The sequence below is a fragment of the Argentina silus genome, assembly GCF_951799395.1.
Source record: "Argentina silus genome assembly, chromosome: 4".
NCBI classification, from domain to species: Eukaryota; Metazoa; Chordata; class Actinopteri; order Argentiniformes; family Argentinidae; genus Argentina; species Argentina silus.
Genome location: NC_139658.1, coordinates 5,770,245 through 5,785,706, shown reverse-complemented (window position 1 = coordinate 5,785,706; position 15,462 = coordinate 5,770,245). Strand labels below are relative to the sequence as shown.

Sequence of the window (15,462 nt, the reverse complement as noted above, 5' to 3'; positions counted from 1 at the left end):
CAGATCGATCTCTCAGGAACATTACGCCGATTAATAGAACAGTCTGCATTATATCCATAACAGCAAACTAAAAACAGATTGATGTTCTGCTATGCCCAACAACAGCAAAAAGGTCCTGACTTTCCAGTCATTGACTCCTGGTGGGATCCTCTTGGCCTGGATGCCCATGGTCCTGGACCAGGGAAATTGATCTCAGTTTACACCCACGACGGCAGACACTGTAGGCTCACATCAGAAGCAAGGTGGAAAACCTTAAAGCTTATGGTAGAGCCAGAATGATAGTCCTATAGCCATATACAGTATAAGATCCCAAGATCCAGAACCTGTTAACAGACACAAGAGACCAGTTGAGCTAACTCAACTTTTACTACTATTGGCTCAAGTCTGCATCCCAGCTGGATTTGGTTGAGGGGAGATGTGCTCATTGCAGAGCTCAGCTGGGAGATTATATTGGACTGGAGTCCAATAAAATAAATAATATAATAAATTGAGGGGAGCAAGAGGTGACCCACCCAGGGGCTCAATTATTTGATTTTGCCAAGAGAGAAAGAGCAATATAGCCCTCTTCTGTCATGTCCCATCCCTTTTGTACAGTACCTTAAGCAATATCTCTTAAAGTTGCACCAAAGCCCTGTGATCTCACTAATCTACTTATTAATATTTAATCTCCTTCTAAAAAGAGCTTGCAGAGTCAAGCCTTCAAACAGGAGAGACGGCATACCTCTGTACCTCTCTCTCTCTCTTCTCTGACTCTCCTACGTTGCCATCCGACACATTCACGAACATCGTTCCACTGCCTCGTCATCTAGGTTATAAGGCTTACTATTCTTAGAAGTCATTCATATGTGTGGGTGGATCTTTACAATGGTGTGTCGGGGTTAAGCACCAGGCTCAAGGGGATTGCAGCATACCCCCAACAAGGATACCAATCACCCCCCCTCTCTCTCCGTCTTTATCCTGGACTGAACTTTACAGTAAGCGAGACAATGACTTCATAAAAGCTCCTAACACAGACTGTTTTATAGCAGCAGAGATGCGCTGGTAATGGAGTTGTAGTGTCCACACTAATGGAGAAAGTGGTAGGAGTGGTACTGTTTTTGGCTGAGTGCATGGTAGCTGCTGCTACTGCTGCTGCTGCTGCTGCTGATGATGTAAACATACCCACAGGTCAGAGCATCAAAACAGGGCCTGGCTACACAGTGAGCATGCCCAGATGACTGACAAACAGTTGCATACCTTGGGAGGATTAAGGGGTGAAACCTGATGTCTGTGAGAGTGAGTTATCAGTGAGTTCTTGTCTTTCTCTCTTTGTCTTTGTTTTGCTTTGCCTCTGCGCTTCTTTCTCTTGCCTTCCCACTCTCTGTGTTTCTGTCTTCTCTCGCGAATACATCATCACACTTGTCTTTTTTTATCGGAACATTCTCTCATTCTCTTTGTGTTAGCTTCCTTCTCAGTGTTCACAGTTAACACATTCTCTCTCTAGCGCGCACACTCCCTCTGTTGCCCCCTCTCCCTTTGCTAATAGCAGAATTAGTGGGAGTAGTCGCATGTCTGTGGAGCTGTAGGGAATAGAGAGGAGTGCAGACGAGGCGGATGAAATGATGTATAGAGACAAGGGGACTTAATGGGGGGGGTGGGGGTGGAGGGCCTGCTTCACCCCACCTCTGTGGCTCTGACAGCGGGGAGATACACGGCACAGCCAGGGGCCCTTGGAGCATTGCTGGAGCTCGTTAGCACAGCTACCAGGCCTTGACGATGATGAGTTCTGAAGAGGTGATTAAGGCAATGCTGATATTCCTTATAGGGTTCCCAAGCACACTCACTCATCAGCCAGAGAGAAGGGGCACTTCAAAAAAAGACCATGGAAAATAACTGGGGAGGTAGCCTAACACAAGTTCAATATCGTCACTGTGCTAGTTGGAAAGTATGTAGGACAGGTAGAGGCTGACCTTAGAGGCATGAGCTAAGATGTACAGTATCCTACAGCATCGATTGAGCGAACAGCTCTGGAATCTACACCACTGTACAGAGAGACCAGCCATAATACCACTGAAAAGTCTTGGCATAGAGTAGTGTAGATGGTGTGTGTGACAGTCTAGTGGATAAGCTTGCTCTGAGCCCCCCCGACTGCCTACCAACACAAATGCCCCGGAGCAGTGTGGGGGGTTGGCATCTAAGCCCTCCAAATCTGTGCTGGGTGCCACATTAATCCACACAGGAAGCTGTCCCAGCTGCTCAACACCTTCACTTCCTGCTGTCATGCTGGATGGGTATTTGACCGGTCAAAAGTCACGCAATTGAAGGGTAGGATTGAAAAGAGCACAGATACATTTAAGGTGGACTGGTTAAATAGTCCACAAATGTGGTGCAGTGCTGTTTTAACCACCTTAACTCTGCATGTGGAGGCTTATGCCTTCTCCTCAAATTGGGTTTTCTGACTGTCCTACACTGCCCTCATCGTTCCACTGCCTAGTCATCTAGGTTATAAGGCTTACTATTCTCAGAAGTCATTCATATGTGTGGGTGGATCTTTACAATGGTGTGTCGGGGTTAAGCACCAGGCTCAAGGGGATTGCAGCATACCCCCAACAAGGATTAGAACCACCAATAACCAACTCCCCTCACCCCCTCTTCCCCTCTCTCCTTCTCTCTCTCTCTCTCTTTCTCTATCTCTCTCTCTCCCTTTCTCCCTCTCTCTCTCTTACATACACCTCAGATACAGACACAAAACCCATGTGCACATTTTAAATGTCTCTGCTGTTGCTGCTAAATCAACAGCATGGACACTGTATCAAGAGAGCTGGGTGCTCGTGTTGCAACATCAACTGCAAGCAATTCAACCAGCAGTAATTGGCAATTCAATCAATGTGTCAACAGCAAGCAGTCTCCTACTGAGGTAAGGAGACAGGAGGGAGATGAATGAGCAAGGAGGGGAAAGAGCAATGAAACATGGAATGAGCAGAGGAGCGTATGCATCCAGACCAAGACAGCAACCAGAGTAACAGAACAGCGTAAGCAACAACGAGATGGCTACGCGAGATACACTCCATAATGAACAATGACACGCCCAAAGACAGAAGCACAATGGTGCCGTGATTCGGATGTGCAGGGAGACATTGAAAATGCCCTGTAATCCTATAATTGGGTTGTAAGCTAATAAAAGTGCTGATGAAATATAGTGCAAATGATCATATCTGTGTGTCTCTCATCATGGCGGGGCTGTTAAGGAGCCTGATGGTCCCAGAGGGGAGATAGGATCGCACTGCAAGCACATCCATTTCATTTGGCAGAAGAGAGCAGAAAGGTGAGCTCTCAGCGGATCAGCTATGACGGAAGCACAGACTCCATAGTGCAGAACCCTGCTTTCTACGGAACAGTGTGTGTGTGTGCGTGCCACACATGCGTGCCACACAGGAGTGATGGAAACCGGCTCCAAGTTGTCGAGGCTGGCTAGGTGTGGGGTCTGCGTTGGTGTATCATCATCACCACCCCCTTTGCGAGAGGCCAGGCTGAGCGCGGCAGGCCTGGGTAGATGGCGCCAGCAGCCATCTGGCTGAGGATGGTCCTCTTGAGGGTGAGCCGGGCCTGTGCCAACGGGCAGCAACACTTCCAGTGTGTTCCGGAATGTTCCAACATGTTCCCCTATTCTATGGCTCAGTGTGATCACAGCAGCCATGTTCTGCAAAGCTGTGGCATGTTCAGGCATGTTCTGTGTATGAGCACACAACACCGGATGTCCTAACCACTTCCTAACATTATTAAGGTACATTCACAACAGGAAACTGGAACATTGCTTTTCTTAGAAAAATCTTTTGGGCAAATGTGATTCTTCAGCTTAGTCAACATGGCCCAGTTATGAGAGGGAATGTTGAGTTCCTAAATATAGCATATTGAAGGTCAATTAGACGGACGGAAACTTGATCCCTTCAAAGATGTTTTATTTGCTGACGCGTTTCGGAGCAAGCTCTTTCATCAAAGCATTATTTTAGGTTAGCCTATGAATGATGCTTTCTACACACAGTATCAGTACATAAGAATGTCAAAGTATCTCACATATACTGAGAGAGAGATCAAGCTGTGAGCTTATACATCTCCTTGAGTCATCTCCACACCATCTCTGGACTGTTCATATTTGGCGTGTGGTGATATTGGCTTGTGTGTGTGTGTGTGTGTGTGTGTGTGTGTGTGTGTGTGTGTGTGTGTGTGTGTGTGTGTGTGTGTGAGTATCTTGAAGTTTGCCTGTCTGTTCCTGGCAACTCCAGACCCTTTTACACAGGCATAATCCCTGGACTACAAGAGGCAAATCAATCCACTGGACAGGAGTACAGTAATCCTTGGCTCTGTCTACCAGCAGCCACACACACTGCAGCCACTCTGGCCATTGGCATCAGCAGGGCCACTCAGTTGCCATAAGAGGTCACAAGGGGTCATGGAGGGTCAGAGAGGACTCCAACCCTGACACAGCTGACACATCATTCAGCCACGATCTACATTCATCTATATTCTACTTGCCCAATCTAACCCAGTTTAATTTCCAAGCTACAAGAACATGAGCAATTCTTGAATAGTTGCATAATGTTTTAGTTTTTAAATAACCACTTCTTGTCATTGGTTGATGTATATGTTATATCATATCCCTCTTCACGGTGCATTTGAAAAAACAACAGTGTGTTGACAGTGTTTTAAATAAAAGCCCTGATGCTGAAACTCTCGCTCTCTCCTTCTCTCTCTCTCTCTCTCTCTCTCTCTTATACACATGCAAACACATAAACATACACACAAACACACACACACACACACACACACACACACACACTGACCTTGTGTAACACCAGGGATCAAACGCAGCACTCTCCCTGTTCCACATTTCATGAACTATTTATAATGTTCTCCCTGGCTGAATTATTGATGAGCTATATTTTCTTTTCCTCTGCACTTTTGGTGCAGTTCTATGAGAGATTCAGTCCCTACACTAATGACCCACTCAGGGCTTCTCTCTCCCTCTAAACGAGTGTGGTCCTTTCCATGTCATTACTGTTAACAGAGTCAGAGCTCTAACCAATCATGAGTGTGGAAACTGTTGCCTACTATGACTTAATACAAGGTATGAAAACCATGATCACAATATAGTCGTTCAGCACGTCATTGAATCAAGCGTTCTCTATTAGAACTCTCCATAACAATCAGCCCTAAGCTGCAAATGTACACATATAAGCCCCACCACCCCCACCTGCACACACAAACACTAGACGGACTCTCCTGGAGAAATACTGTTAACTGTGCCACAAGCAATTTGAACAACACATGCACGCGCACACACATGCACACGCACGTGCATGTACACACACACACACACACACACACACACACACACACATTAAGATGTAAATTAGACCAGGCTGGTAACTTCAGTAAAAAACAATTTATGTTCTATTTACAACCAAACTCTCGGGAGATAATAATGACACAGATTCTCCTTCAATCTCACAGAGAGCCCGCATGAAGGAAGTAACACTACACAAACAAGGACATCTTATTTACCAAGAGACTCACATGAATAACACTCTGACTGACATGAATCATCCAGTCTGTAACATCCCTCACACTCATTATTTCTGTCTCTCACTCACTTTCTCTTTCTCATCTTTCTCCATGTCTAACTTTCTCTCTCTCTCTCTCTCTCTCTCTCTCTCTCTCTCTCTCTCTCTCTCTCTCTCTCTTCAGCAACTGTTCAGATTAAAATGGATGCTGAGCCTTCATTTAATATGGTACAGTACAGTCTATTCAATGTACATAAATTATGCATTATGGCTTTCATGGGCTGAAAGGCATTGTAATTCCATAAATAATCCCACATTTTATTCCCTAAAGATTTCCTAGTTTCTTCAAAAGCCACAGTCATATTAACAATTCCACTCCTCTCTGTTATACAGACAGCTCACTATCTTAAATGTATGCCCATGCATGCAGTCGCTCTTAGCTCACAAATCAAATGGACAGATAGCTTAACAATTGTAGGTATAAGCTTAGTGTAAACAAATACATATTCCCACACATTAAATACATAACTCAATAGAGACCGTGTAATCTTTCTGATTGGTCAACAGAGGTCTTTCTTACCGCGCGTGTACAGTAGATGGGAGCTGCTTGGTCAGTAATAGTGAAGAGGTTCTGAGATCAGAAGCAGCACCTGCTGGGCAGTCAGATGTGTAGAGCTGTATGCCAATAGGTCAGTCACCCAGCAGTCTGAGAGATTATGTTCAGAGGGCCTGGCTGTCTGCCACCAACCCCATGTTTGTTTAAGCAGAGGGTTACTAATCACACTGAAGGTGTACACTAAGAGAATTCATGCCAGATAGATAGGGGTGATACACCTGTGCCTACTGCCCACACATTCAGAAAATACCCTATGGGTTATCCTCTCCTGATGCATTAGGACAGCATTTAGAACAGCTCACAACCACAGAGAGAGAGAGAGAGAGAGAGAGACACACACACACACACACACACACACACACACAGATGAGAGCAAGAACAAGAGAGAAGGAATGAGTAAAAGTGAGAGAGATGAAGAGAGGGTTACAGGACAGGAATGACAGAAAAAATAAAAAGGAGGGAGAGGGCAAAAGGAGAAATAATTACTGTATTATAAAGATCAATAAGGGAATACAAAAAATAGAACCGAGCAGGCATACTCCCTCTTCCAAATTTCCCCAAATTTTCAACACCAACAATCTCACCACACATACACTCACGAAACCAGAATTTGTAGGACCAGAGACAAGAGGCCAGAATTCTACTCTACCATGGGCTTCAAACAGGAATCTGCCACTAGGCCAGAAAGATGAGCAGGCTGTTGATGCAGGCATTAGACTGCTATACATAAAGTTACACAACAGTGAGACATCAATCGCAAAGTTTCTGTACACTTCCGACATCTCATAAAACTCCTCGGCTGGAGGCAGCCAGGCATGAAAGTGATGTCTGACAAACGATATTGCTGCTGTGTTTCCATAGCAATCTATGAATGGCCAGGGCTGCTGCCTGTGACAACCAGATGCCTAAGAAGACAAGGCTCGCCCATAAAAAGCTCTGCAGAAAGCCTGTTATTACTGACATCATTCAATTGGGCTTGATTTGCATAATTACGTTCTGTGATTGCCTGTCTGCTGAAAATCTAACCAGCCTCTCTATCCTCTAACCGGCTGTTGTGTAGGAGGACCTTTACGAAGGCTACTGGGGGTGAGGTCACCCCAGCTGACCTGGGCATTACGACAGATGAACACTTCTCAGAGTGACTAATTAATACTAGGGTTACCCATTCATCAGAATGGACAATAACCCATGTACTTTTGATTGGTAAAGTCCCCCCCCCCACCCACAGAGGGGGCTGCTCAGTGATGAGGTGAGTCACAGGGTGACACTCCTTTAACAATCAGACATGATTAGAAAAGACAGGGTATGCATGCAAAGTAGGTCCCCAGGACAAAAGAAGAAAGAGACAGCTCAGAAACCCTGTGGTAATATTGTCTTCATGTTTCTTCTTAATAGATGGTATTCTACACCCAAGACATTAATTACAGCACTTAACCACATGTGACAAGCATAGCATTGTCTTACTGTTTTCCTCATTGAGCTAAGGGTAGGCTATGTAATAACAAGGGTAACCTACTCCAGGTTGAGACTTGTTATTCACTAATCCAAGTGTAGGCTTGAGTAACACTGATAATGCACTGTGTCTGAGAAATACAGATCTAGGACCAGATCCAACAAACAATAGCAGTTACCATAGACCAGTATGGAGAATCACTCATAGTGCAAGCCCCAGCAATAACATGACAGCTCCGAGAGTCAAATCAACATGGGAGCCTCTGTAAAACACAGGTCTACACAAAGGCAAGGCAGCCAAGGAGACACAAACACACTGCACTATGACGTGGCATTTTTCGAGAATAAACTATTCAATTGATCACATTGCTGCTGGCTCTTGTGTAGACCTGAAATAATCCATCCACAACCTTGCACACAGCCAAGAATCTCTCAAAAAATAGACGTAGTCTTACCTCCACCAGATGCGGAGTGGGGTTGAACCCACACATGTTGCACACCTGGGTGTGGCACTGTGTGCAGGTGTTGTAGTTGGGCTGCTCTGCTGTGACACCCACGTTGAGGCTAGTCTTACAGAGGGGACAGCAGGCCTTGGGCTTCAAGGGTTCCTGGTGAGGCTGCTGCTGCTGCTGCTGTTGCTGCTGTTGGGGGGGTGCGTGGGGTCCTTGTTGAGCTGGGTGGGATGCATGTGGTTTACCCGCCCCAGCTGGAGAACCCTGGGGTCCCCCTGGTTTGGGGGTTGTTTTGGGGGGCTGTTGCTGCGGAGGCTGAGGGGCCCCTTGCAGTGGGTCTACTGATATGAGGGTGCTGGCCTGGTTGAGCAGGGATGCACCGAAACCAAACAGCTTCCCAAAGGGCTGCTCTGGGGGTGGAGGCTGGCGGGTCGGAGTGCTCCCTGCACTGCGGGTCTGGTCCTGCCGTTGGGGTTGGGGCTGGTGGGCCGGGGAGTTGCGGGACAGGTCGGGCTGGGATGGGGCTTTGGCCATGCCTGGGAGAGGGACTGCTCCAGGGGGTAGCCGGGCCTTGCCTGGACCAGGGGCCCCTGGACCTCTCTGGTCAGGCCTGGGCTGCTGAGGGACTTGGGCTGGGCTTGGACCAGTCTGTCTGTTTGTGCCGGGTGGTGGCTGGGCCTGTGTTGGAGCCTGGGGCTGAGTTTGAGGCTGTGCCTGAGGCGGAGCCTGTGTCTGGGGCTGGGCTTGGGGCTGGGGTTGTTGCTGGGGCTGGGGTGTGGGCTGATTTTGAGGCTCAGGCTGGGGTTCTGGTTTGGCTTGGTGGGACGGAGAGTGGATCTGCTGCTGGCTCTTGGAGCGTGGTGTAGTCATGTCCATTCCCAAAGCTCTCTGCATCTGACAGTTCAGACATAGCCACTCTTGGACCTAAGATGAAAATAAGCAACAACATTTTAAAAGCAAGTCCATATATGCCGAGGCAGGCTTGCATTGTATCACCAACTGAATTGGCTGCAAATATAGAAGACTGACTTCATTGACAAAATCAATACATACTACATAAACAAACAATAAATGCTTGTAAGGAACAAATTGTTTATAAATCATTTGCAAAATATCTGCATTGAGTAAGGATATTGGTTTTGTCTGTCTCTCTATATGCACCTTATTGGTAAACAGCATTCCTGATAAATTATTATATTTGCAGCACAGAGACACATGGAATGACCTGAGCTCTAGGCTCCTTCAATAAAACACACATACACCTGATTATCCAGGCTTTATGACGCTCTATCACCCTCTCTCTCACGTTCTCTCTCCTTCTCTAATTCCCAACTCACATTCCCTTTCTCACTATATCTCACCTGTCTTTCTTACCTAATTTCTCTCCCATTCTCCACTGCCTGCCAGTGTCTAGACTCCATCCGTCTCTCCTGTCTCTCTGCCACTGTCCTCCATCTCCTCCACCCTCCCTCTTTCCATCCCTCCCTCCCTCCCTCCCTCTACACATGAGAAGGTGAGAGTGAAGGCAAGTCACAGGAGTGATACATGGACCTATGTGATAATTGGCATCCTGGTGCGTTGACAGCTGCTGCAGCACCTTCAGTGTGACAGTGGTTATATAAGAGATGCCATAATAAGACAGCGGAGAGGGGCTGGGGGGCAGGAAGAAAGATGGACACAATGTAGAGTGTGGTCTTCATCAATGCCCTTTTCATGTAAGCCTAAGGATCAGTGATCCGTAGGATGTGACTGTAGGACGTTTCACACACACACACACACACACACACACACACACACACACACACACACACACACACACACACACACACACACACTTGATACCGAAGATCACAGGTATTGTATACTCTTCCTCACATGACCGATACAGCAATCACCACACCCTCACAGACTTACTTTAAGAAAGCCACAGCACTCTCTGGGACTACAGTCTCTGACATCCACATTTCATTGTGACATTTCATTAAATTGGTGCTTATGTTCTGAGAGAATGATTGCAATAAAGTGTGTCCATAGTTCATTAAGTTTCTCATTTGTAGTGAGACATTTCATCTGGAATTTTTCCTTATTAATTTTCTTTTGTCTTGCCGGTCATTTTTGATCATTGATCATGGATAATGTAAGAAAATAAAGAACAGTAAAAACTTTTTAAAAAATAATTAAAAACTGTGTTAAATGAATATCCATGCTCTGGGTCCAGCTGCACGGTCTGAGGCAAGAACTGAGTTTTTCCCCCATCACCCAATCCGCAGCACTATACAAAGCATTAACATCTTAATTGGTTTGAGAGTTCTTGTCACACCTAACTTGATTACTCACCATCACAGGATGTTGTGAGAACCGGTTTCAAATGGTTGGCCTGCTTATCATGTCTCCTAACACATGGCTACCTGTGAACTCTGAGGGACAGAGACACAGACTCTCGTAAAATGAATTCTTATGTCATGAATGATATCACTATTGCGCTGTGTTATTGCTCTGATGTTGTTAGTCCTAACCCTAACCCTAACCAACCCTACCAACCATCTTTTGCATTTCTGCATGGTTTTCAGGTCACCATGCATAGCCAAGCAACAGTCATGCAGAGCCACGCATCCACAGTGAAGGATGTCTGCCAGACCACATCATATTACCATATCACATTTGAAATTACCCTATTACCTTCGAGACAGTGACTCTCCATTGATGTATCCATTTGTACGTGGGGGAAGCCAAATGTGTATCTGCTATGTTAAACCAGGTGTAAGGTGCCCCCTGGCAGCCATTAGTCCTGATGGTCTGTCATTATGGGCTCCAGACTAAGGCTTTTAGTGAGTACCACTGAATAGACAGTGAGGCAGCATATTTTACATTTAGCATATGTTTATATTTAGTTTAGTCGTAATGGTCATTTAGTATTGGTCAATGTGTTACTGTGTCACTCAGTCAGTTTGTCATTCTTTCAGTCCCTCTGTCAGTCACAGCAGTGTCTCAGTCCCTGTGCTTGGGCCCTGCTGATCCTCTGTACTCTGAGTGACAAGGCCACAGTTTTCACTGTCGATCACAAGAAATGAGAGAGGGAGGGAGGGACGCTGAGCATGCACAGAACGACCATGGACAGGGAGAAGAGCTGCAAAACAAACGCTAGGGTCTTTATCAAATCAGTCTTTATCAGGCTCAGATAGCAGTCACTCCTTTCTCCCTCCTCATTTATCGTCTCTCCCTTTCTGCCCCTCTCCCTCCCATAACAACAGTTAAGACAATGGTGTTTATAAACAGATCTGTTTTTTCCTCATCTCTCTCTGCCACCCCCTTGTTACATGAGGCATGTGAATCTTTATGAAATTTGATTTGCTTCATGAAAAATCAAGCGAACAGCACACTCTGTCTCTGTCTGTCCCCCCCACTCGATTTCATCATTTTTCTTTTAGATGCACCCTCCATCTTGTTCTCTCCTCTTCATCTTTATCACTCTTTCCCGTCTTCATCTGTGCCTCCCTGTCTCCTCCCTCTTCATTTCTCTCTTATCTCTTCATCCATATCTCTATCAGTTGGTGGCTCTCCTTTTAAAGCAAAACACTTATTTACTGATTCCATTCCTGTCTACTGCCCTTTATGTGAACATGGGCCACAGGGGTGTGTGTGTGTGTGTGTGTGTGTGTGTGTGTGTGTGTGTGTGTGTGTGTGTGTGTGTGTGTGTGTGTGTCAGTGTGTATCATACATCCTATGTGTTTGTGCAGTTTAATGTCTCCTCCTGTCATTGACTTGAACATAAATAACATCCAAGGCATTTATGCTTTATGAGGGAAGTCTGTGCCTGTGGAAACGGAATCATTTAACAGCAAAGAGCCTCTGGGAGCTTAAACATACATGTCCAAACATGCAAGTGGAAAACAAATACTGTATGTTAATGAACTCATATCAAGCCTTGTTATTCTTCCTCTCACTTTCCATTTTCCGTTATCTCCGTTGTTACCGGAGAGCTAATGTGAGACACTCACAGTCAGCCACACCCTCAGCTAGCAGAGAAGGTAGCAAGCCACACGGACACAGTGGCAATCAGGGAAATGGTTGGGCAGACAAAGAGGCAGACAGACGGAGCAGCCATGCCCCGCAGACCCCTCTGCAGTATCACCATGCAGCACATAGAGCTGCTGAGCACTGCAGTTTGGGAAAAGGATGATTTAGAATGCAGTGGTTTATCAACTCACACAAAACTGGGCCAAGAGACATCAAACGACCATCCTATACCTTTGTACTGTATACAGACACACACTTTCTCTCTCTCTCTCTCTCTCTCTCTCTCACACACACACACACACACACACACACACACACACACACACACACACACACACACACACACACAGACAAACACACACACAGGCTCAGTCACACTCACATACACATACAAACGCACACTTTTTCCACAGCCATCTGCTTCATTAATAAATGTTGCTATGCTGGCATTTGAGCTCTAAAGCATAAACCTGAAGCAGGAAAATTAATATATACGCCTGAAAGCTGATTAGTTAAAACCTCTCAAAGTTGTGCTGGCAGGTGACAGGCATAACGGGGGGTCCCATAGTGTTGACATGCAGCACAGATGTAATAAACCCACTCTTGTGCAGTACTCTGCTCAGCGTGTTACACTGGGTAGTTATATAGTATTGGGCTGATAGAGTCAGAGTTTTCTGTTCAGTTGAAGCATTACATACTCTGCTCTGGACAAAGGATCGCTTCGCTTCCCTGGCTCCAGATCTGGTGAGTGCTTTAGCCAACGACTATGACTCGCCGTAAGACTTGACAATGACAGTTAGGAGTTAGCTACAGCATATCTGGAGTCGGGAAACAGTTTCGCTAGGCCAAGAAAAGGCATGTTCTGCTCAGGTACAGTAGGTGTGTTGTTTTATCAATTTGAGACTTGGAATGGCCAGGGAGACTCTAGTCCAGAGAGGTATGTATGCGAGCACATACACAGACACACACACATACATGCACACATGCGCGCACACACACACACACACACACACACACACACACACACACACACACACACACACACACACACACACACGCACACGCACACACGCACACGCACAAGCACACATGCACACACACTCATTGGAGCGAGTGTGGACAGCCCCTGAGCCCCGTAGCCTAGGAGGCAGCTGTCAGTTTCTTTTGTGGCTCTGGGCTTGTTGAATCCCTCTGCTTTCTGTCAAAGCTATTTACATACTGTAGCCCAACCACCAGCCTGCTGTAGCCCAACCAACAGCCTGCTGTAGTCCAACCAACAGCCTAGTATAGCCCAACCACCAGCCTGCTGTAGTCCAACCACCAGCCTGCTGTAGTCCAACCACCAGCCTGCTGTAGTCCAACCAACAGCCTAGTATAGCCCAACCACCAGCCTGCTGTAGTCCAACCAACAGCCTAGTATAGCCCAACCACCAGCCTAGAATAGCCCAACCAACAGCTTAGTATAGCCCAACCACCAGCCTAGAATAGCCCAATCACTAGCCTAGAATAGCCCAACCACCAGCCTAGAATAGCCCAATCACTAGCCTAGAATAGCCCAACCACCAGCCTAGAATAGCCCAATCACTAGCCTGCTGCAGCCCAACCGCCAGCCTGATGTGGAATACATTTCAGCCAATTCTGAAAGGAGAGAAAATTGCTCCTATCTAAAACGTAAGACATTTAGATCAGTGGTCAAAAGTAATGTTATGGCATACAGTCAAAACATAACCCCCTACATGCAATATCTGGCAATTCTCTTTGTATCTATGTCTGCAAAATGCAGCCTGTTGTGTCTCAGTTGGATACTCGACCCAGTTAGTGCAGTCTACTGACTGGAGTGAAGCTCAACGCTACAGCATCAGCTTATTGGTAAGTTTTATTTGAAAAGATTCTCATTGCACATATTACAGAGAAGAGCATTATACATCTCATGCTGCCTTGGATTCACTGACACATCACTATTGTGAAAGTAAGTGGCATACATAAAGAGTTATTATAAATATGATTTTTGAAATAGTAAGTGTTACTTTGAATTAGAACACCTGGGCTTGTTGGACAGGCAAGCACAAAACTGAGGCTCAGGACACAGCATTTGTTGATATCATATTCTTGGTTCTGTAGCTACCCCAGCTTTTATACAAGTTTATGTAAACATGTTCAGGCTAAAGACAGCATGGCTTTCAAGTTGGCTTTGATTCATCAGTGATTAATTCTGCTCTAATTAAATCATGGTTACATGCCATTTAGTGGGCTCTCCTCATGTGAATACTCAGGATAGTGCATTCAGACAATCCAAAATGGCTTTATCTTGTCATTTAACTGCGACTGTTTCTTATCGATTTACACTGTAATCTCATTCCAGGATTTCTATCTCTCTCTTTCTGGCTTTGTTTCTTCTTTAGTCTCAAGGCCATTCTCCAGCTCAATTTGATTTCAACTGAAATGGCTTTAATAGCATGAAACAAACTGTTATTGATACCATGGAAAAGATATCATTCTACGGTCCTCAAAAAAGGCACAACTAACCTTTCCATGCCTGTTTGTCTGTCTGTCTGTCTGTCTATCTGTCTGTCTCTCTGTCTATCTGTCACTCACTCACTGTGCTGGACTGTGGGAGATCATTGCATTGCAAGGAGAGAGAGTCTATAAATAGAGCCAATCGCAAAGCAGATACTCCTCTGTATAATGGTAGGAGACTATTGTTGGAGTCTCTCTCTCTCTCTCTCTCTCTCTCTCTCTCTCTCTCTCTCTCTCTCTCTCTCTCTTTTCCCCCCAGGAAATGATCAGGCTGTAGACAGCTGAGGCTGTTATTATTGGAACACCTGACTCACCCACCTAAGACCAGCTTGTCATCATCACATTCACTCAAAACTGTTTTTCATGGCAATCATGCAGTCTCATCTCTGTCATGGCAGCATTTGCTTTATCCATTTGAATACGCATACATATATAAATACAAACACGCACAAACAGACAGACACACTCACACACATACATAATCATGTGTGTACACACTTATACACACACTCATGCAAAGACATACATTTACAATGCCAGCCTCCTATTTGAGATGACTTGATAAAAAGGTATGATTAACAGCTTCGCAATTGAGAGATGGCATATTATGGCCATATGTTACATGCTGTTAATTGAACTCTAAATTGCATGTTTGCCATAGTGTTGTTTTTATACAGCCATCAACATGACCATGAATCACCTCCCTGAAAGTCAACGGCAGGGATGGTTTTTGGAGAATGCTACAGTACCTCTCCCTCACAGAGCTCTGCTTCAGTGGTAAAGGTGGGATCCGGGCCTTAGTATGTACTAATGAAATAAGCCATCTTATAAAATACAGCACCATCACGATCACCATCATCACCATCAT

At 45.6% G+C, this 15,462-nt stretch overlaps 1 protein-coding gene across 1 annotated transcript in view; it reads right to left on the bottom strand.

Annotated features, from left to right (window-relative positions):
• Nucleotides 1-15,462, bottom strand: part of bsnb (bassoon (presynaptic cytomatrix protein) b) — a gene marked incomplete at both ends in the record, with an annotated part of 49,825 nt that overhangs the window by 26,808 nt on the left and 7,555 nt on the right. Inside the window, one exon of the mRNA XM_083667640.1 lies at nucleotides 8,064-8,984. Coding sequence (XP_083523766.1) covers nucleotides 8,064-8,984 — 921 coding nt within the window. The remainder of the gene's footprint in view (nucleotides 1-8,063; nucleotides 8,985-15,462) is intronic.